Genomic DNA, 20832 nt, shown 5'->3' on the forward strand with positions numbered 1-20832 from the left:
CCTCCACTCCCACTTGATGACTCTGAGCAAAAGTGCCTTAAAAACAACTTTCAAATTGAAAGGCAGGAGCCAGCTGCTCAGTTCCTAAAAAGCCAGCCAGAGGGTACCATGTCCTGCCTCAGAGATTTCACCTCATGCAGACAACCTCTTTCTAAGCTGCAAGATCTTCCCTGGGTCTTTGGTCTGGCCCAGGCATGCCTAGGTGATTTAGGAAATAAAATAAAAGTATATCATGGTTGATTATCTCACCCCATTAGTCAAATGATATCAGGTCAGTAAACTCATTTCAGCAAAAAAAAAGGCTATAAACAGCCTTCACTTTCCCCCTGTTCTCTCAGTCCCTGTCCCTTCCACACTGGGGATATTCTGAACAGAAGAAAACACAGGTGAGAGTGAACTTCTGTGGAAATGAAAGAAGATGGAAAGAAAAGAGGTAAGCATGAAAAAAGGGCAACTTTCAAAGCAGTATCTTGAATCTAAAGACATAAAAAAAAATGGATGCCCCATTCTGCAGATTTATGTATATACTAGTAATCATGCAATGAAATAGCATAAATGCCGAGTTCCTGTAGTCAATTTCCACTTTCACCTCTGTGCATGCTACACACATTTTGTTTTATTTATTACCAATAGGCAAACAGTTTCAAATTGGGTAATGATAGGTTTTGGAAAGCAGAATTATTTCTGACTCTGATAGCATGCATCACGTACTAAGCACCTCACAGATTCACTGTAATTACCACATGCTGTAAAAGTGAATTAGGCAAATTTCCAATCAGCTGCTCAGGAGCCAGAAGAGACATGGACAAGAAAAATAGCTCCAGAAAAAAACCTTCTTCAAGGACGAGATCTAAGTGCAGGTGCCAGGAGCTACTGTTTTATTGTCGACAGGTCAAAGCTTCGTTTCCGAGTTGCTGTTTTCTCTCTGCGCCCCCCCCCCCCCCCCCCCAATCTTAAACCTCATTATTCTCAGCTAGAGACACAAGATAAAGGGACAAAGCATGAATTCCCTTTGCCAGTCTCCAGCCTGCGGGCCACATAAAGCCCATGAAATCATTTGGTCTGGCCCTGCCAAGGCATTAGGGGTGAGTTAATTAAATGTCTGACCAAATATAGCAGGCTAATTCTTAAGTGGATAACTTTGTGTAGCTTGCATATGATGTTATAAATATCCAAATGGCCCTTGGCAGAAAAAAGGTTCCCCACAGGCATGGTGAACTGCAGTGGCTAAAAAATCATGGTGCGGGGGGAGACAAGAGAGAGAAGATAAGCATCACCCAGATTCAGATTCATCATTAGCTACCAAATCTAGGAGACAGTGTCACAAACTGGTTCTCAAAGTATAACCCGCACACCACTAGGGGTCCCTGAGACCCTCCCAGGGGTTTGTGGAGTTACAAGTATTTTCATACAAATACTAAGAAAGTAGTTATTTCATTGTGCTGACATTTGTACTGATGGTACTAAAGAAATGTGGGTGGCCCGGCCGACATGGGCCACTGGTTGAGCATCAAACTATGAACCTGGAGGTCACAGTTCAATTCCCGGTCAGGGCACGTGCCCGGGTTGCGGGCTCGATCCCTAGTGTGGGGCATGTAGGAGGCAGCCAATCAATTATTCTCTCTCACCACTGATGTTTCTATCTCTCCTCCCTCTCTCCTCTCTGAAATCAATAAAAACTACATTTTAAAAAAAGAAACAAGTGTGGATAAAACTGCTGCCACTAAAGAATACACCAATTTATTTTATTCTTCGTCCCATGCCGTTGGGAGGACAAAAGTTAGCTTCACTTAAAACTGCCCGTAGGGAGGCAATAACAATTCCTGATTGAATTAAAGCTTCCTCCTTCTATATACATCTTGAATTTTCTGTGTGGCAAAACGGGAAGCTCGCATAAGGCACTTCTGCTGCCTACCCCAGTGCCACTATTGTCTTGAGGGAAAGCGCTCGGGCAAGTATTTGAGTTGCAAACCCAACCACCACTTTTTTACACGAAATGTAAAATGACTGACAGACGATGGCTATTCCGCCTTGGGTACCTGGCAGATACATTCTCACAAGTGGATGAAGTGAGCCTGTCGTTCTGAGGAAACCAAGTGATGGTATTTGTTGTCGATGATAAAATTTGAGCTTTCAAACCGAAAAAAGTTAGAAATTTGGAACACTTGTATTCACCACCATGAGCTTGGCAGCTCCTCAGTACTTCCAAGTATACTCCGGTGAGACCGGTGGCTACTAACAAACGTGGCTGTTTGTATAGTGCAGAATAAAGTGTGTCAATGTCCAGGTGATGAGATCAATGACACAATATTTTCCAGATAACCAATTCATGATGTTAAAAAATTACTAATGGGTAAAGAGACTCATTCAAGTGCAAGGCAGTAAATAGACTTTAGTACAACAGAGCACAAAAACTCACTGGTTTAGTTTCAGATTTCACATTGCAGGCAACTTTAAGAAACTGCCATTTCTTGAATTTTGGTGTAATATCAAAGAAGAACATCCCCAGTTACCAGAAAAAGTTATTTAAAAACTCTTCCTATGGGGGTGGACCAGAAGAGGTCAGTGGGGGGTGGAGAGGGGGGGCTCATATGTAATACTTTCAACAATAAAGATAAAAAAATAAAATAAAAACTCCTCCTAAAAGGAAACCCTGTTGGACTGTTGGTGAGAATGAAGATTGGTGCAGCCACTATGGAAAACAGTATGGAGGTTCCTCAAAAAAACTAAAAATTAATTCAAAAGAATATATGTACCCCTATGTTTAATGCAGCATAATTTATAATAGCCAAGATGTGAAAGCAACCCAAGTGCCCATCAGTAGACAAATGAATTAAAAAAAAAAGAAAAGGCTGTGGTATAGATATACAATGGAATATTACTCAGCCACAAAAGAATGGAATCTTATCATTTGCGACAGCATGGATGAACCCAGAGGGTAATGCTAGTGAAATAAGTCAGTCAGAGAAAGATTTCACTTATATGTGGAATCCAAAGAACAATATAAATGGACAAACGAAACAGAAACAGACTCATAGACTCAGGAAACAGACTGATGGTTGCCGGAGGGGAAGGGGGCTGGGAGGTTTGGTGAATAAGGGATTGAAAGTACAGATTGGTAGTTACAACACAGTCACAGGTTTGTATAAAGTACAGCATAGCGACTACAGTCAATAATATTCTAATAGCTATGTATGGTGCCAGGTGAGTATCTGCGTAAGGGCAGGTTTTCTTCATATACATCAGCCAAAGCAACATAGCACAACAAACTGAATGCAAAGATATGAGAATGCAGCTGCCTTCTACTAACGAAACATTAAGGAGATTTTAAATGTGAATTAAAGCCACTCCTGTCACCAAATCTTTTTGCTTTGGAAAATAGTTATTTTTATGAAATATGTTATTTGTGCTATATGATGTTTCTTATTTTGTATTTATATATTTACAGTTATTAAATATTTAATAAATATCAAATTTTATTAAAGAAGCATAGTATTTAAAATGTATCTGTTTAAATTTCCAATATGGAGAACATTTAATAGATAAAACCCACAAAAATAATTTAAGAGAGTAAGGAGTCCTAAAATTAAAAAGAAATTGAGAACTGTTGGCTTTATGACAGGCTTTGGACATATCTAGGTTCGAACCTCAGTGCTTCTGAGTTGTGTGGACTTGAGCAAGATACTTAATAGCTCACTCAGCTTTCTCATCTGTAAAATGAAGGTTCAGAGGTAAAAGGCAACAATAAAAAGATCTTGTAAGAAATAAATAATACATTGAATGTGCCTAAAACAATGCTTAATACATGACCAAATGATTATGATCTTGAAATTTTCCAAAAAGCACCATCTAAGAATGAATTAATCATAGGCTAGTCTGATGCACACCCCCCCACACACATTTTATACCTCTTAAAACCAGCCTTAGTTACTCTTCGCTCTTTGGCCTGGCCCAGGCCACACTGCTTCTTCACAAAAAAAGCTGAAAGTCCAGGAGGGAGGATGTCACTGAGCACTCCCTCACTTCCTTTCTACAAACCTGCCCACTAGGACATTCCTCCCACAACCTCATTCTCTCAACCCTCCCAATGAGATAAAGTGAACTAAGCATCTTTCAGAATTTCTGTGACTACACTCAGGACGAGAATTAATTTTCTATCGTAATAGGGAGTTTTACTAAAATGAATTACCTGCAAGAAGAGATAGCCTACATCTCAGTTCCATGGAATAAAGCCCGTAATTCTATCCAGCTCACCACTACGGCGGCCACTTGAATCTTGATCACCCTGACATCCAAAACATCGCAATGTATGCCTACTCACACTGCCCGGCCAATGTGTTCTAACACTTGTGGCTCCTTTCAAGGGTATTCCAAGTCATTTCAAGAGCTGGGATAAGTCATACTCCAATTCTTCTCTATTATTATAACTCTTTTAAGAGTAAGTGAATGTGATTATTTCTAGTCCAATTCTTATTTCAATTTGGCTCAAAGAAAATTAATTTTCTTTCTCAGAAGATTATTCCATTTATAGAGTTATAGGTTAACATCAAAACTCAGAAAAAACCCTTTGCTTGGCGAAGCTATAGCTTGGAATGTTATCTCAGCAAAGCCCTAGCCTGTAACCTTGAAATGCAAGTATGTGCCAAGAATAATCTTTTTTAAGACAATAGATTTTAAATGTAATTCTTCCTTTTAATTTCTGGTAAGCAACAATCTCCTAGGTGTCAGGGTCATTTTAAACAAAGAAGGCAACATTCTCTGCATGGAATTCCTTGGGGATATATTATATAATATTGTCGAATTATTATTAGATACAATATTATTTTCAATATGCATAACAAACAACAGTTATATAGTGAATAATTACTACGTATTATACCCTATATTAGATCATTTTTATATTAGATATTTTGTGAATTATTTCATTTAATCCTTACAATATGCCTATGGAGTTTTATTATCCTCATTTTATAGATAAGAAGTTAACTTAGATCAGATGGTAAGTACGGAGAGTTTATGTAACTTACCTAAGATAAAATAACAAATAGCAAAAATTTGAACTAACGTATTTCTTTTCATAAGGAAAATAGGCACCCAATTACCTTTCTATTATGGTACCTTAAAGAGTACAATAAAATCTATGGATCTCTTATTTAACATCTTGTATTCCAAGAATTCCTCGTTGTATTGATTGATTATTTTCACATTATTATTGAGTAACTTTTTCAGAAAATTTTCCAGCCAAATGAATTCAAGCTGCTTAGTTTCCATAGTGAAGAGTTAGTTCAAGCTTGGGTTTTTAGGTCAGGCAAGATAGGTCAAAATCCTGGTGTGTGGTTTCATTCGTATAAGGTTATGCCAGTAATCGGTGGCATACAGACCGACAATGTACCTCCATGCATTTTTCTGCTGCTAAAGCCAAAGCTTTCAGAGTGTCTCAGATAGGTGATAAACAACAGAAAACTTCAGCTGGAGAAGATGAAAGAAATGTAAGAATCTTTCAACACCCCCACAGCATCCTAAACAACAAACCATTCCAATTGCTTGCAGATTTGCACTGGCTTCAACCCAACCAGGGCTCTACCAGTCAGCCAACTTTGTATTGGAAATGATCACCTTGCTTTGGTATTTGATGGTCAATTTCACATTATTCCAGCAATGCCTGAAGAAATGCTTTTTGACAATTTGTAGAAATCCTGGCTGCAGATCATTCAGTCAAGAAGTGGTGCCAACAGTGTAGGGTTGGACCTTACCAAATGGAATCTAGCTCCTGATCCACAAATATTGGAAAGTATGTAAATTTCCTAAGCTTGGATGCCCAACTATATTAACTTACCACCACTTTCACCCCCAATAGACAAGCCTCATTGCTTTGATCCCAGAGCCCTGATTATCTTATTTCCTTTCAGGGAAAGGGCTGCCAGATTAGGCAGCATAAGAAAAAGAACATAGCATTTTGAACCAAAGCACCTGGCTCTACAGCTGTAGGTTTTGTGGGAGTCACTCACCTTCTCTGGTCCTTAATTCTTCTAATCGGTAAAATGAGGAACTAGGTAATCTTTAATTTCTCTTCCAGTTCTAAATCATGATTCTATGACCCACTGCTCTATAGCCCATTTTCTGGGATAAAGGTGATTTTCAACTTTAGGTTAGAATCGGTTCATTTTTTGAATATTTCATTCTCAAGGAAACAAACATGCAGAGTTATCTTTTAGGAAATGAACATTTAAACCCTGCATTTCTGCAATTTAAAAAAAGCTTATTTTGCTCTAGCCGGTTTGACTCAGTGGATAGAGTTTTGGCCCAGGGACTGAAGGGTTCTGGTCAAGGGTGTGTACCTCAGTTGCAGGCTTGACCCGTGTGCAGGAGGCAACCAATCTCACAAAGATGTTTTTCACATAGATGTTTCTCTCTGTGTCTCTCCCCCTCCCTTCCACTCTCTCTAAAAAAAAATCAATGGAAAAATATCCTTGGGTGAGGATTAACAATAACAACAAAAGCTTATCCTATACTAGAGGCCCAATGCATGAAGATTCGTGCAAGAATGGGCCTTCCTTCCCCTGGCTGCCGGCACCGCCTTTGCTCCAGCTTGGAGTTGCCTTTCTGCCTTCCCACGCTGCCCAGAGGCCCGGAGCGGCTGGGGCAGTGTGGAATGCCTGCATCATCGTCATGGCGACGATGCAAGCATCCCAACCCTGGCCGTTCGGCGCCTGTGTATGCAAATTAACCCGCCATCTTTGTTAATTTGCTTACTTACTCCTGATTGGCTGGTGGACATCGTGAAAGTATGGTCAATTTGCACCTTTCTCTTTTATTAGTGTAGATAATAAAGAGATAATATGCAAATTGACCATCACTCCAACACACAAGATGGCTGCCCCCATGTGGTCAAAGATGGCCATTCCCATGTGGACACAAGATGGCCAGCATGGGAAGGCAATCAGGCCAACAGGAGAGGGTGTTTGGGAGGGACCAGGTCTGCAAGGAAGGGCAGTTAGGGGTGACCGGGCTGGCAGAGAAGGGCAGTTGGGGGGGACCAAGCCTGCAGGGGAGGGCAGTTGGGGAACCAGGCGTGCAGGGGAGGGCAGTTGGTGGCAACGAGGCCTGCAGGGGAGGGCAGTTGAGGGTGATCAGGCCTGCAGGGGAGGGCAGTTGGAAGGGACCAGGCCTGCAAGGGAGGGCAGATGGGGGAGACCATGCCTTCAGGGGAGGGCAGTTGGGGGGAACCAGGCCTGCAGGGGAGAGCAGTTAGGGGTGACCAGGCCGGCAGGGGAGGGCACTTAGGGATGACCAGGCCTGCAGGGGAGGGCAGTTGGGGGTGACCAGGACGGCAAGGAAGGGCAGTTAGGGGTGACCGGGCCAGCAGGGGGGGGTAGTTGGGGGGAACCAGCCTACAGGGGAGGGCAGTTGGGGGCGAGCAGGCCTACAGGGAGGGCAGTTAGGGGTGACCAGGCTGGCAAGGGAGGGCAGTTAAGGGTGACCAGGCCAGCAGGGGAGGGCAGTTGGGGGCGACCAGGCCTGCAGGGGAGGGCAGTTAGGGGTGACTGGGGGTGACCAGGCCTGCATGGGAGGACAGTTAGGGGAGACCAGGCCAGCAGGGGAGGGCAGTTGGGGGCAACCCGGCCTGCATGGGAGGGCAGTTGGGGGCAACCCGGCCTGCATGGGAGGACAGTTAGGGGTGACCAGGCCTGCAGGGGAGGGCAGTTAGGGGTGAACGGGGGTGACCAGGCCTGAATGGAAGGACAGTTAGGGGCGACCAGGCTGGCAGGGGAGGGCAGTAAGGCGTGACCAGGCCTGCAGGGGAGGGCAGTTAGGGGCAATCAGGCTGGCAGGGGAGCAGTTAGGGGCAATCAGGCAGGCAGGCAGGCGAGCAGTTGGGAGCCATCAGTCCTGGATTGTGAGAGGGATCCCAGATTGGAGAGGGTGCAGGCTGGGCTGAGGGACACGCCCCCCCATGCACGAATTTCGTGCACCAGGCCTCTAGTTCTGAAATAACTGTGAAAATTAACCACTTGAATGGCTTACAGCAAACACAGTCTAAAGTAGAAGTAAACTGTTACTTATGTAATATATTTATTTTACAGACTACTCGGTAAAACTATAAAATAATATATATGTAAAACCTCATTTCCAAAAGACCTGCAAAGAATGCCAAATGGGAATATCCGAAAAGATTTTCTTATTGTAAAACTCAAATATTTAAAGCCCAGAGGGTTAAATAACTTGCTGGATATTAAACAAAAACTTTAGGAAGAACTCAGGCTATAAAATAGGATATGCCTTGCAGATAAACCATCTTATTTTAAGGTACTCTAGAATTATGCCATTAGGAATATGTGAGAATGTCATGAAGTTGTACTTGCTTGAGGCAAAGCAACCATGTGCTTGCATGAAAACTCAGAAATGCTTAGCGCCGAGATCCCTCAAACTTTATTTTCTAGAGTGGACTTACATTTCCTGGTCCTACAAATGTGAGAGGTAGGGAGAAGAGACTCAGAACAAAATATCTATGTACAATGAAGTGTACCAGGTGGCATCACTCCAGCTTCTGTCCCATTCTGGCCAGAAAGGCGGGGAACTGAGGAAAGGAGAATGGAGCAATTTCAAATCACGAGCTTGGAGAACTCCCATGAAGGTTCGGAGGTCTTCCAGAATCTGTCCGCATTACATGGTGGGGGGTCCTAATTTGCCAAAGAATTATTATACACACAAAAGACCACGCACTTACTACTACATCCAAGCAAAAATTTTTTACAATGGTTATAAATATCCCAAATCAAGGACTGTCTGTCCAGCTCCTACTGAATTTTGTACAGTGAGCAACTCAAGTACCAACATAGGTTCCACCCACCTAAACCTCAGTCTCCTAGCTTATAATGAACAGTAAGGAAGCTTAACTCTTCGGACATGATACAGTCACTTTGTAAAGCGCCCAAAAGAGCTTTGGAGCTAAAATGTTAAATGGGCACACTTACCCAATATGGTTGGTTCTTAAAGAAATTTCCAGTTCTCTTAGCACTTGTGTGGATTCTTGAACACGCCGTCTAAATTTCTATAATTCAAGAAACACATATTCTCACAAAACATATTTTAGCAACTGCTAAAACTGTAGCTTACTTGTAGTAAGTTTAACACAATATGAAAATAGCTCTGCTTCTGAAGTGGGCTTTTCTCACATTTCTTTTTGCAAAGCACACACATTTTTCTCATCATGAAAATCAGCTGATTCAAAAGGATTGGGGAAAATTACTGATTTTCATGTACTGTCATTAAGTAAGTAGATTATTTCCCCCCTACCCCACAATACAATATTCACCAATATGTGTTGGGGTCCCTAAGATCATCCCAGTTTCAATGATTCCATGGGACTCAGCATATAGTTGTCCTTATGACTGGGATTTATTAGACCAAGAAGATACAAGGCACAATCAGCAAAGGGAAATGACACCTGGGGTGAAGTCTGGAGGGAACCAGATACAAGCTTCCAAGAGTCTTCTCCCAGAGGAGTCACAAATGACAGTCTTCGTGAAATGCTGTCGACCAGGGAAGCTCATTAGAGACTCAGTGCCCAGGGTTTTCATTGGAGGGCGGGTCACTTGGGTACTCTCTGCCTAGCACATACCTAAGCCCAGCCTCCCAGAAGGAAAAGAGGCATTCGGCATAAACCATACTGTTGGTTAAACAAGTTGGGCACCGGGAGTATTCTTATCAGGGAATGGTGGGAACTCTCCCAAAATTCAAGTTCCCAGTTGACAACCAGGAGCCAACCTTGCAAGCAGGTATTTCTAAGGCAGCAGTCTCAGGCTTGCTATGTTAACTCCTTTCTGCATGACCTAACATTTCCAAAAATAAGCATTCAGAGTTCTCTCTGCCCACGAGCCCCCATTTGGAAGGTCCCTGTCCTGAGGCACCTCCCTTCTACGTTTGGAATGTCCTCCCTCATTCCCATGCCTCTAGGACCCTTTTGGTCCTTACAGAACTCCCTCATGTCTTTCTTCTTCAATGAATCCTCCTCTGATAGTAAACATGCTCACCCCTCGATGCTCTCAACTCTATATAACCTCCAAGGATTCATTGGGCTGCACAGCACAGCAGTTCTTTGGAACATAATTTCCTACAGAAGCACTTATTTGCAATAACTAAAGTCTTGGGCCACTCTGGAAGGACATTTGATGTGCCACACCTTCTAAGAAGAGTCCTATGCTTTCTGTCCTGTAGGTCCAAACCACCGTCATGTTACACTGTTCTCGGGAAAGGGCTTTGAGGATTCTAGCTCAGGATATCAGAAAGCCTTGTCTACTGCCATCATGGCAGGGTGCATAGGGGTATCCGGCTCCAAAGGCAAAGGTGTGCAAGCACAGGAAGGAAAGGAGAAAGCCTGGACAGGAGGATTCCAGGATGGGGGTGGGGAGAGCCAGGCCACACCACGGGTGGAACCTGGTGCCCCAGTGAAGACCTGGAACCCTGCTCAGTATGGGCGGCTCCTGTCACTCTCTTCTCTTCTGAAGGCCCTTTGCTTCTCACCAGGGCACTAAGGAAGCAAAGTCTCCCAGATTCCCCCTGGTTGCCATTCCTAAAGCACCCCAAAGACTTCCTCAGGTTTTTAGAATTTAGGCACAGTAGGATACATGAAATGAAAGCATCCCCAATGCAATGAAGAAAGAAAGACACTCCCCTCTTTTATCAAGAAAGGCCTAAGAAACGGCAGCCGCATCTACAGTTTGGAGGGACCCCCTACTGCTTCCTGCAGAGCTCTCCAGCCCTGAGGGCTGCTGATGAGGGGGGTCTACGTACGGCCATGCAGGTGAGGACACCATTTCCAGATGTGCTGGCTGCTCCCGAGGGGCCATCCCCACGCCAGAGTCACAAGTCTTGGGCTGCCTACACCTGTGGCCTTCAGAAGACAACTCGGTGTTCCTGGCTATGCATTTGGCACAGTTCTGACTGGTTTCCTGAGGCCTCTGCCTCATGCTTCCTTGGGTCAAGGTCATCTCTTCCAGACATCGTCAGCCACAAGGGCACCCAGCGAAGCAAGGAGGACATAATAGAGTACAAAAGAAAACCTGCGGAAGGACTAAGTGGCATATATCAAAACAACACTATCAGATAATGGGAACGACAACATCAGATAGCATTTATTAGCCATTTACTACGGGAGGCACTACACTTTGGCAACTACACAGTACCTGAGGTGGAACTAAATTGACTTTGCTCTCTTGGGAACTGTTTGATTTTTAGCTGAATTCTAGACTACAGAGACGCTTGGCACCCACTTCGCTAAGCACATAAACAGTGAGCGCTAACACTCTGCACTTCTACAATGGATGCAGAATGCTTTAAAAGAGAAATCATGTGCCTGTGAGGACCAGCTAAAAGGAGCAGGATACCATCCACTCGCAGTCTTCGACCCTGACCCAGCCTCTCCCTAAGAGGAAGGCACCGCGTGGGGATGGGCCCAGGGAGGCAGCTGAGCCCTGGAGACCGAAACAACAGATTTTACCATCACAGAGGACCAGACTCCCTTCTTCCTGGTCTGTGGCCTTTCCCATCCCAGACGCGAGCAACCCCTCCCACCTCCAAAGCATGGACTAAGCACTGCCTGGTATGAAATGAGGAGGCTGGTTTGGAGAGTTCTGATCCCAGAGATATCTAATTTAGGCTCTTCCTTTCCTACCCTGGAGGGTTTAAAACTATTTAGAAGAAAATCTAAGTAGAATATATTTCAGAATATTTTTCAGAAGACAGCACACGAAGTACCTTGTGTTCCAGATGAACAAAAGCTTAATGAATGAAGTACCCGAGGACTCCCAATGCCGTTAAGGGAAGACTGCTGGGCCTACACTATCTGGCCCTGATTTGAAATCTTTTTGTTTCCCCCTCCCATATTACAACTGAGAACTTTAAACACATTTTAACTGCAAGCCATGCCTCATTCCAAACAAAATCTCCTTTTCCCCAGGCTTTACGCATGACAATTACGTTGAGTGGAACAGATCCTTTCCTCCTGCCAGCTCCCGACAGCAATCAGAGCAGCAGGGATGGTGGATCCAACATCCATTTTCTTTTTTTTCTGCGCCCAATGACTGATGGTGAAAGATGAGGCACAGACCAAACAAGGCCATTCAGGTGGACACACAGGGCCCAGGGCAGAGACTGAAGGTCGGCCAAACAGACGTCGATTGTCTTGGGCCTCTTTATCATTATTTGTGAGGGAGTGAAAACACTTTCTGAGCAGCTTATTAGTTTGTTTGGTTTTTGTTTTTTTTTATCTTATATTCTTTGCCTCAACCCAGAAGTAATTGTTCCAAAGGAGAGCTGGGACATGCCAGGAGGAACCCCCTCTCCCCTCCCAGCACCTTCCTCCCTGTGGGGTTTGGGGCTGGAGTCTAAGAAGCTCTCTGGGAGTTCACGTCTTTTCTCCTTTCTTTTCAGAATCTGACAAATGTTGCGATAATTGTTTGGGGATGGGACATACTCTGTGTGAGGGCAGCTCTCAGTCTTGTGGACAGACGTCAGCATTTCTGCAACGCCCAGCTTGGGGGGAGTGTGCCTAACGCCTGAGCCATCCAGCCTGAAGGTGTGGAAGCGGGGGATACCTGGAAATGTTTCTAAAGGAGAAGCCTGCTGCCCCTGTGCAAAGAAATGGCCCAGAAAACCACTTGGGGCCTTCTGCTTGTGTTCTGTGTGTGTGTATGGCTGTGCCTTCCCTTAACCCCCTCCAATCTGATGGCTGAGCTGCTCCGTCCTTGTGGGGGGAGACAAACAAGAATGAAACAAAGAATTACGCAGCTGTCTCACTGAGGGGATCTGACAGAAGCTCTTTAGAAAAACAAACATGTGTGCGCCATATTTGGGAGCGGGGGTAGCGGGGGGATGCTATGAGACTTTGACAGGTACATTCTCAGAAGACGAGGCTGTGTCATTGAAGTCCATATGGCGTCTAGCAGACAGCACAGGTCTACATCCATTTCATCATCATGTGGAGATGTGATTTCCGCTTGCCTGCATGTTAACCATGAACTTCCAAGAGGAAATAATAGCTGTTTTCCTTTGCTTAGCTTTTTTTTTTTTTTGAAAGGGGGCAGCGGGGGGGGGGGGGGGGGTGAGTGAAAGCAAAAGAATAAAGAAAAAGGAGGTTTTTTAAATACAAGAGCCAAGGGCCCTGGAAACAGTGGCTAACTAGGAAACGTGTGCCTTTCTTCTCTCACGGGTCACACGCGGAAACAACAGGGGGGATTCAGCTCCAGATATTTTCCTTGCAGCCTTGAAAGCAGGAGTTGTGCTAGGTCAACCGAAAAACAAGCGCTCGCTGCAGAAGAGCCCTTTACCCATCTTAGCAGGGACAGCTCTGCCCCGAGACCTCCCAGGCCCGCCCGAGGCCCGCAGGGCTGTGCCAGGCTGCGTGCCTGACCACGAGGCAGCAGTGCAAACCAATGGTGCGGCTGCACAAAGCAGGGCTTGTTTGTAAAAGGGGAGCGTCTGTCGAGAAGGGAGTGAGCTTATTCTCTCCTCACCTTCCCGGGGCCCGGGGCAGGGCCGGGGCGGGGAAGCTGCTAAAAGCATCCACACAGGAGGTGAGCGCGCAGCTGGGATGACAAAGCCCGGCGATTTTTCCAGGTCTCTGGAAACGCACCCAGACACGAAAGACACGCCGGCCGCTGCTGGGCCTGCTTTCCTGGGGCCCCCACACCTCTGCGCTGCACTCGCCGCCTGTGTCATTGCACGTGGCAGTGCCTCAGTGGCCATCCGAGGGAAGGGCCTCCCCTCTCAGGAAGGCACGTTTAAACACACCCTCACGTGAGAAGGACAGCTTCCCCCTTTGTCTTCTCATGTTCGTCTCCAGACTGTCTTCCTGGAGGCCCCGGCACAGGCTACAGCGCAGAGGAAGGAAGGTCTCCCCCGCGCAGAGGATCCTGCTTGCTCGTGGGGACGCGGGAGCTAAGAGTGGAAATAAACCCCTCTTACCTTCCTGGTTACAGCTGGGTCCAGATAGCCTTTGAGCTTCTGAATGTATGTGTGGGGAGGATTCTTCACCTGGAACCGCTCCTGCAGGACGCACAAAAATAAAGTAGAAATATCACATGTATGAAGGCATGACAACCAGCCATGTTCAAACGGATTCACATGCTGATCCAAGGCTGAAAGGCACCCACAGAACAGACGCGGCCCTGCAAATAACCACTGTGTTCTAAGGATGGTATCCTCTCTGCAAAGGAGGAAACTGAGGCTCAGAGCAATTCGGCCCTTCCCTAAGGTAAGGCAGCTGTCAGTGGCACAAACGGATTTGAAGCCACACTACCCTCCTCTAGTCTCTCCTGCTTTCTCTGCAGCTCTCATCCCGGGAATAATGTTCTGCCCAACCTGTAACCACGTGCTCTTCCAGCAGGTCCTCAGTCTGCTGCATGTTCTTTGGAAATCTTTAATGTTAGCAAATCTTTTTTGAATATTAATTCTTTAGGAAAAAAAACAACCAAAATTGGACTCAAACGCGATAAAACCTCTCTGTTTCAAAAATTGAGTAAAGAGTCTATTGCTAAGAGACTGGAGTGAGCGTGCATTTGTGTGTATGCACACCCATGGGTGTGATCGCTAATGGGCTCCCAAGGCAGCCCAAACTAGAAGACCCAAAAACAGTTTAAGCAAAACCACAATCATTGAAATAAGCATATTTTATATACACGCTATTTTAATACAGACCTGACGTGGAGCCCCGGAATCTGCATTCTAGCAAGTTTTATGCTGATGCCGTGGATGGAGGGACTACACTTTGAGAAACTCATGCCCATGTGTATTGGATTTTATAGACTATAAGGTCCAAAGCAGCATAATAAGCAGTAGTAAAACACTGGGTAGAACCCAAATGCCCACAAACTATAAAGTGGGTGGATATAAATACTTATACTATGTTCATTCAACCGACTATCACAATGAAAATGAATAACTGCACAGCATGCACTGCATGCTCCTACACAGATGGGTCCTATAAAGCTGACGTTAAGACAAAAAGAACACGTGACTTCATTTATTACAGATTTACACAAAACAGGCAAAATTAAATAATATTTAATGGTTTTATTTATGTCCGTGTGTGTGTGTGTGTGTGTGTGTGTGTGTGTGTGTGTGTAAGAGAGAGAGAGGGAGGGGGGAGGAAGGGGAGGAGGGAGAGAGGGAGGGAGGTAAGGGGAGAGAGAAAGAGAGCGAGAGAGAGCGAGAGAGAGCGAGAGAGAGCGAGAGAGAGAGAGAGAGAGAGAGAGAGATATGACTAGCTGGAGGACTACGGTGGGGAAAGGGAAATATGAAGTATTCCTTGAGAGGTTAGCAATGTTCTATTTCCTGACCCAAGTAGTACATGGGTGCTGGCTTCATCCTACTTGTTATGCTGTTCTTGGGTTTCACAACCTTTTCTGTACATATGCTATACTTGATACACACACACAAAAGTTTAAATAGTGTAATCAGCTCTAAGTAGAAAAAAACAAAGATTCATCATGAAAGCAGGACAATTCTTATCAGGTTCTACCCTACCTACACCCCAAAAGATGTTTTTCCTAGTAATTATCTTAAACCTGATTATTGCATACACCTCAATGGAATGTTTTAGTATTTCCCAACACTGACACTGGCCAGCATGTTTAAGCATTTGTGTAACCCATGTGAATTCTCTTTCTCCAACACAGGGAACCACAATACTCTTCCCAGTCCACTCAAGTCTTGCTCGCTTAAGATTCAGAAATGCTCAAGATCATCTTACTATTACCAAAAAGTAATCTTACTAGTGAAAGTATATATTTTTAATTATGCTTTAAAATAGAAGGAAGTAGCTTATCGTGAGACACCTATCAATATTTCCCCTTTATTGAAAAAATGATCAGGGTGAATGTTATAGTATATCAACTATATCGCAACAAAGCTGTTAACATAAAAAGACCAGCATACTGTTCCTAATTATTCCCCCAAATTTTCTACCAGGAGAAACATCTCGAGTGTCATCATGGGTCTGTGTAGTCCTTTTTATTAATTTAAAACCACCATCACTTAGGTAAGGAATCAGAGGGAATCCAACCGCCCTGGGGTTTCCGCAGCAGCCCAGCTGAAGGCTCAATAATCACAAAAAGCTCCGACCTGAAAAGGGGGCTGACAGCTACCTAGTTACTATTTCCAACCTTGCGTGTAACCACAGCTGATGCCAGAGATATACTAGATAGAATAAAACTTATGCTTTTTAACAATCCAATCCAATCATTCAAATTGTTAAAAATCCTATGACAATGCAAACCCGTGCTCCCTTCTGCTATAGCAACCAATTGCTTCCAAATATAAGGCCCCTAACATAACCTCAAGGAATTCTAACTCTGGCTAATGAAGTATCTGCTTGAGGACTTGAAATATGAATCTGTGGACAATTGCTGATAGATTTCTAATTTATGTTCTTTTAGGCAAAGTCTCCACACCAGAAAAGCCATATGTATTCCTTTAAAAATAAAATCTGGTTGCCCTGGCCAAGTGGCTCAGCCGGTTGGAGCATCATCCCATACGCCAAAAGGTGCCAAAAGGTTGTGGGTTTGATTCCTGGTCAGGGCACATACCCAGGTTTCGGGTTCAATCCCCAGTTGGGCGTGTATGGAAGGCAACCAGTGGATGGTTCTCTTTCATGTCTCTCTCTCTCTCTCTCTCTCTCTCTCTCTCTCTCTCTCTTTCTCTCTCTCTCAACATATACTCACATGAGGATTATAGATAGATAGATAGATAGATAGATAGATAGATAGATAGATAGATATGGTTGAGTAGCACATAAAACATTGGCATTCACTCAGTTAGTGAATCCCATTTTTGATAGTCAATAAGTGCAACTTTCTCCACTTTTTGTTTAAGACTGGGGTGTCCCAGAAAGGCTTTCTCAACTCCAGGTGTAAGCAAAAGTAGGTTTACAGCTGTGAGTAGGTGAAACACAGTTTACTCTTGTATTATTACTTACTATTTATTGTATTTATTGGTATTACAACTATAAACCTACTTTTGCCCACCCCTGTATATACTTTTATTGGTCCTGCAAATATCTTCTCTAATAAAATGGTAATATGCAAATTAACCATCACTCTGCTACATAAGCCACGCCCACCAGCCAAGCCACGCCCGCCAGCCAATCAGGGCGAGTATGCAAATTAACCCAAACCAAGATGGCTACAGCCACAGAGAGCAAGGTTTCCCAGGTAACAGAGGAAGCCAAGCTTTCCATAGCTGTTGCAGGCCTAAGCCTCCACTCAAGCTACAAAGTTTCAATTATAGAAGGTAAACAAATTCAAACAAATGGCAACAGAATGGAGCTTGAGAGAGCAGGCCAGGGTTGCCGGCGGCAACAGGGGAAGCAAAGCTTTAAAGCACACCCTGGCCGGGCCTACCCGCTTAAGGCAACAAAGTTTCAACTGTAGAAGGTGAATTAACTGCCACAGAGATGGCTGCCGCCCCGGGGGGAACAGCAGGCTTGGCTCTGCTCCAGGCTACAAAGTTTCAATTGTAGAAGGAAAATAAATCCCAGATACCAGGGCCTCCACTTAGGTTGCCAGGGGGCGTGGCCCGCCTGCAAACCAGCACAGGCCCCTCGCTCAGGCCACCCCACGCCCCAAGAGAACCCCACCCTGATCCGGGACACCCTTCAGGGCAAACCAGCTGGCCCCCACCCGTGCACCAGGCCTCTATCTTATCTAATAAAAGAGTAATATATAGATTGATCATCACTGCAACACACAATATAGCTGCACCTATGTGGTCAAAGATCCTGCCCCCATGTGGACACAAGATGGCCACTACAAGATGGCCAGCAGGGGAGGGCAGTTGGGAGGCACCCGGCCTGCAAGGGAGGGCAGTTGAGAGGGACCAGGCTTGCAAGGGAGGGCAACTGGAGGTGATCAACCCTGCAGGGGAGGGCAGTTAGGGGTGACCAGGCTGGCAGAGGAGGGAAGTTGGGGGCAAACAGGCTGGCAGGGGAGCAGTTAAGCATCAATCAGGCTGGCAGCGGAGTGGTTAGGGGGTGATCAGGCTGGCAGGCAGAAGCGGTTAGGGGCAATCAGGAAGGCAGGCAGGCAAGCAGTTGGGAGCCAGCAGTCCTGGATTGTGAGAGGGATGTCCGACTGCCCGTTTGGGCCCGATCCCACTGGTGGGATCGGGCCCAAACGGGCAGTCGGACATCCCTTGAGGGGTCCCATATTGGCGAGGGTACAGGCTGGGCTGAGGGACAACCCCCCCTCCGTGCACGAATTTCGTGCACCGGGCCTCTAGTATATATAAAAAACCTAAGCAACCAAAACAACTGGTTGCTATGACACGTACTGACCACCAGGGGGCAGATACTCAACACAGGAGCTGCTCCCTGGTGGTCAATGCACTCCCACAGCCAAACTCCCCCAGCTGGCCAACCCCCTACAGTCCCTTCCCAGGCTGGGACAGGGAACCGGGGGTGGGTGGCAGTGGATATGGCCCCTTTCCCAGGGGGGCCAAGGGCCAACCTCCCGTGCCCCGTCCGTCCCCCCAGCCAGCATTAGTGTTGGCATCCGTTCCTTCTGCGCCCAGCCTGGCGACCATAGCTTCCTCTCCGGCCCAGCCCTGATCAGCCTGGCCCTGATCGGCCCTGATCGCCAGCCAGGCCTAGGGACCCCACCCATGCACAAATTTCATGCACCGGGCCTCTAGTCTTTTAATAATACATCTAGGCTTGCACAAGCCTCCCAGGTGTCGTCAAGATTAATCCCACTGTACAGATGGCGGGACTGAGGCTCAGAAATTAAATGACTGCCTTCAATCAGACATGGGGACACACAGCAAGGATTCAAACTCAGGTTTTCTGAGTCTCTGATCCTTGCTCTTTTCACCACACTGGAATAAGTGTGCTCATCTTGCTTCTGATGCCGTTTTTAAAAGGGCAGAAACATGTTTTCTTCTTTGAGTTCCCTTATGTAGACAAATATTTGGCACACAGTTAGTCTTTAATAATGTTCAAAGAATTAAACTTCTTTTAAATGTCATATACAAGTCACCTCTCTCATAAATTAAGGGTAAAAAGTACTTTTAAAGCTTAAAAGTACGCAAAGAGATTGTAAACACTGTACGGAGCATATAGCCAGCGGGTCCTGTGCTAGAAGTAAGCCAGCCAAACTCATGTCATAGCTAAAGAACATCTGCTGATAAGCATGTGTTGTACTTCCAATGGCTCTGAAACTGCCTAGTGCCTCTCATTATTATGCATTTCTCATTAACTCAATCTGCTAAGGCTTGTGCGCCCCGCCCCCCCCCCCCCCCCCTCCCACCAGCCATGGGGAAGGTTAGGCAGCCTAAACACAGGCATGGCCTGCAGATAAGGAAAAGACAAAGCACTGACTGGACTCCACTTAATGACTAAGGTTCAAGTCTACCACGACCCGAGATGGAAAACCAGGCCATTCTTTTTTTGTTTGCTTAAAGAGGATTTTTATAAGAGTTTGTCTGGCGGGCGGGGGTGGGGGGGGGGGGGGGGGGGGGGGGAGAAGGACACAAAAACAAAAATTCAGGCCATTCTGTGTGTGCTTTTTAAAATAAATATATTTTTATTGATTTTAGAGAGAGGAAGGAAGAGGGAGAGAAAGAAACTTCGATAGGCTGCCTCCTGCACGCCCCCTATTGGGGATCAAGCCTGAAACCTGGGCATGTGCCTTGACTGGGAACTGAACCAGTCAACCTATGGGTGCAGGGTACCAAGCCCAACAACGAAGCCACACCAGCCAGGACCCCAGGCCATTCTTAAAGGAACTAGCAGAAGGGGCTGTGACAGGAGTATACTAACTTAATTAGGCAAAGTCACCATAAAGGAAATTAATCAACGGCAATGCTACAACACGGCCTCTTCTATTAGACACAGGCTGGCAGTTCTTTCCAACCCAGCTGCACCGTGTCTTTGGGGCCTCCTTCCCTCCATGCCCCCCTTTCTCCACCTAAATCTAATAAAACCCTTTCTGCATAAAGAATTGGGATCGGACACTCCACTCACCTAACAAAACGTTTCTAATCCTTTGCAGTTTCTCTACCCATGTGTATAATTACATGAGAAATTACTTAATTGAGGCTAATTTGATGTTAGCTGGACTTACACCAAACATAGTATAAGCATTTCCATTCTATAAGTTATGTTTGGATAAGCAGCACCAAAATCAAACAGAATTTCGCTAAATTTATCTTATACCTTAATAATCTTAGGTTGAAGAGAAATGATAGCGAAACACCTGAAAATAAGGAAGTCTCTGGGAAATGGATGGCTCGTGGGGGACAAACTCACTTGAGTTTCTCTCCCAGTCTGGGCTGGCCGCAGGGTCCCTGGCTCCATTGCAGAATTGCTCAAGCACTCCTAGGGATAAATTGGATGTCACCGTTGTGATGCCATTATTAATGTTTTGTTATTTTGATCCTGTAATAATTCACCTTAGATAGTGAAAAATTCAAAGGGTTTGAATAAGCTCACACTACACTTGAGTGATTTTTCCTCCTAGAAGTTGAAAGTAGCTGGGCTTCCTTTTCCAAGGCTGAGTAAAAGCCACAATCACAACCAGTAACACTGCCATTAGTGAGTTCTACTTCACAGGATATAAACTTGGTCCTAAAAGCTCTTCAGAGCTATGTTAACTGGAATCATCCATGTCCTCAAGGAGTTTACCCTCTAAAATGGGAAATGGTGACCTGAGTACCAGGGAGAAGAAATGACAAAGAGGCATTAAGATTGCATACAGACAGAAGTGGTTTATACGGAAGAGCAGAGGCCAAGAATAGTGCGCTGGGAGGAGGTGCCAAGACCAGAATCAGGGCTCCTCA

At 45.3% G+C, this 20832-nt stretch overlaps 1 protein-coding gene across 4 annotated transcripts in view; it reads right to left on the reverse strand.

The window, feature by feature from the left end:
• Positions 1 to 20832, reverse strand: part of FMNL2 (formin like 2) — a 304070-nt gene that overhangs the window by 88207 nt on the left and 195031 nt on the right. For all 4 annotated transcript variants that reach the window (XM_079782217.1, XM_079782219.1, XM_079782218.1 and 1 more), the window contains exons 3-4: positions 13966 to 14046; positions 8976 to 9052 (exon numbers count right to left, since the gene is read on the reverse strand). In XM_079782217.1, coding sequence (XP_079638343.1) covers positions 8976 to 9052; positions 13966 to 14046 — 158 coding nt within the window. The remainder of the gene's footprint in view (positions 1 to 8975; positions 9053 to 13965; positions 14047 to 20832) is intronic.

The sequence above is a fragment of the Cnephaeus nilssonii genome (genome assembly GCF_951640355.1).
Source record: "Cnephaeus nilssonii genome assembly, chromosome: 10".
Taxonomy (NCBI): Eukaryota; Metazoa; Chordata; class Mammalia; order Chiroptera; family Vespertilionidae; genus Cnephaeus; species Cnephaeus nilssonii.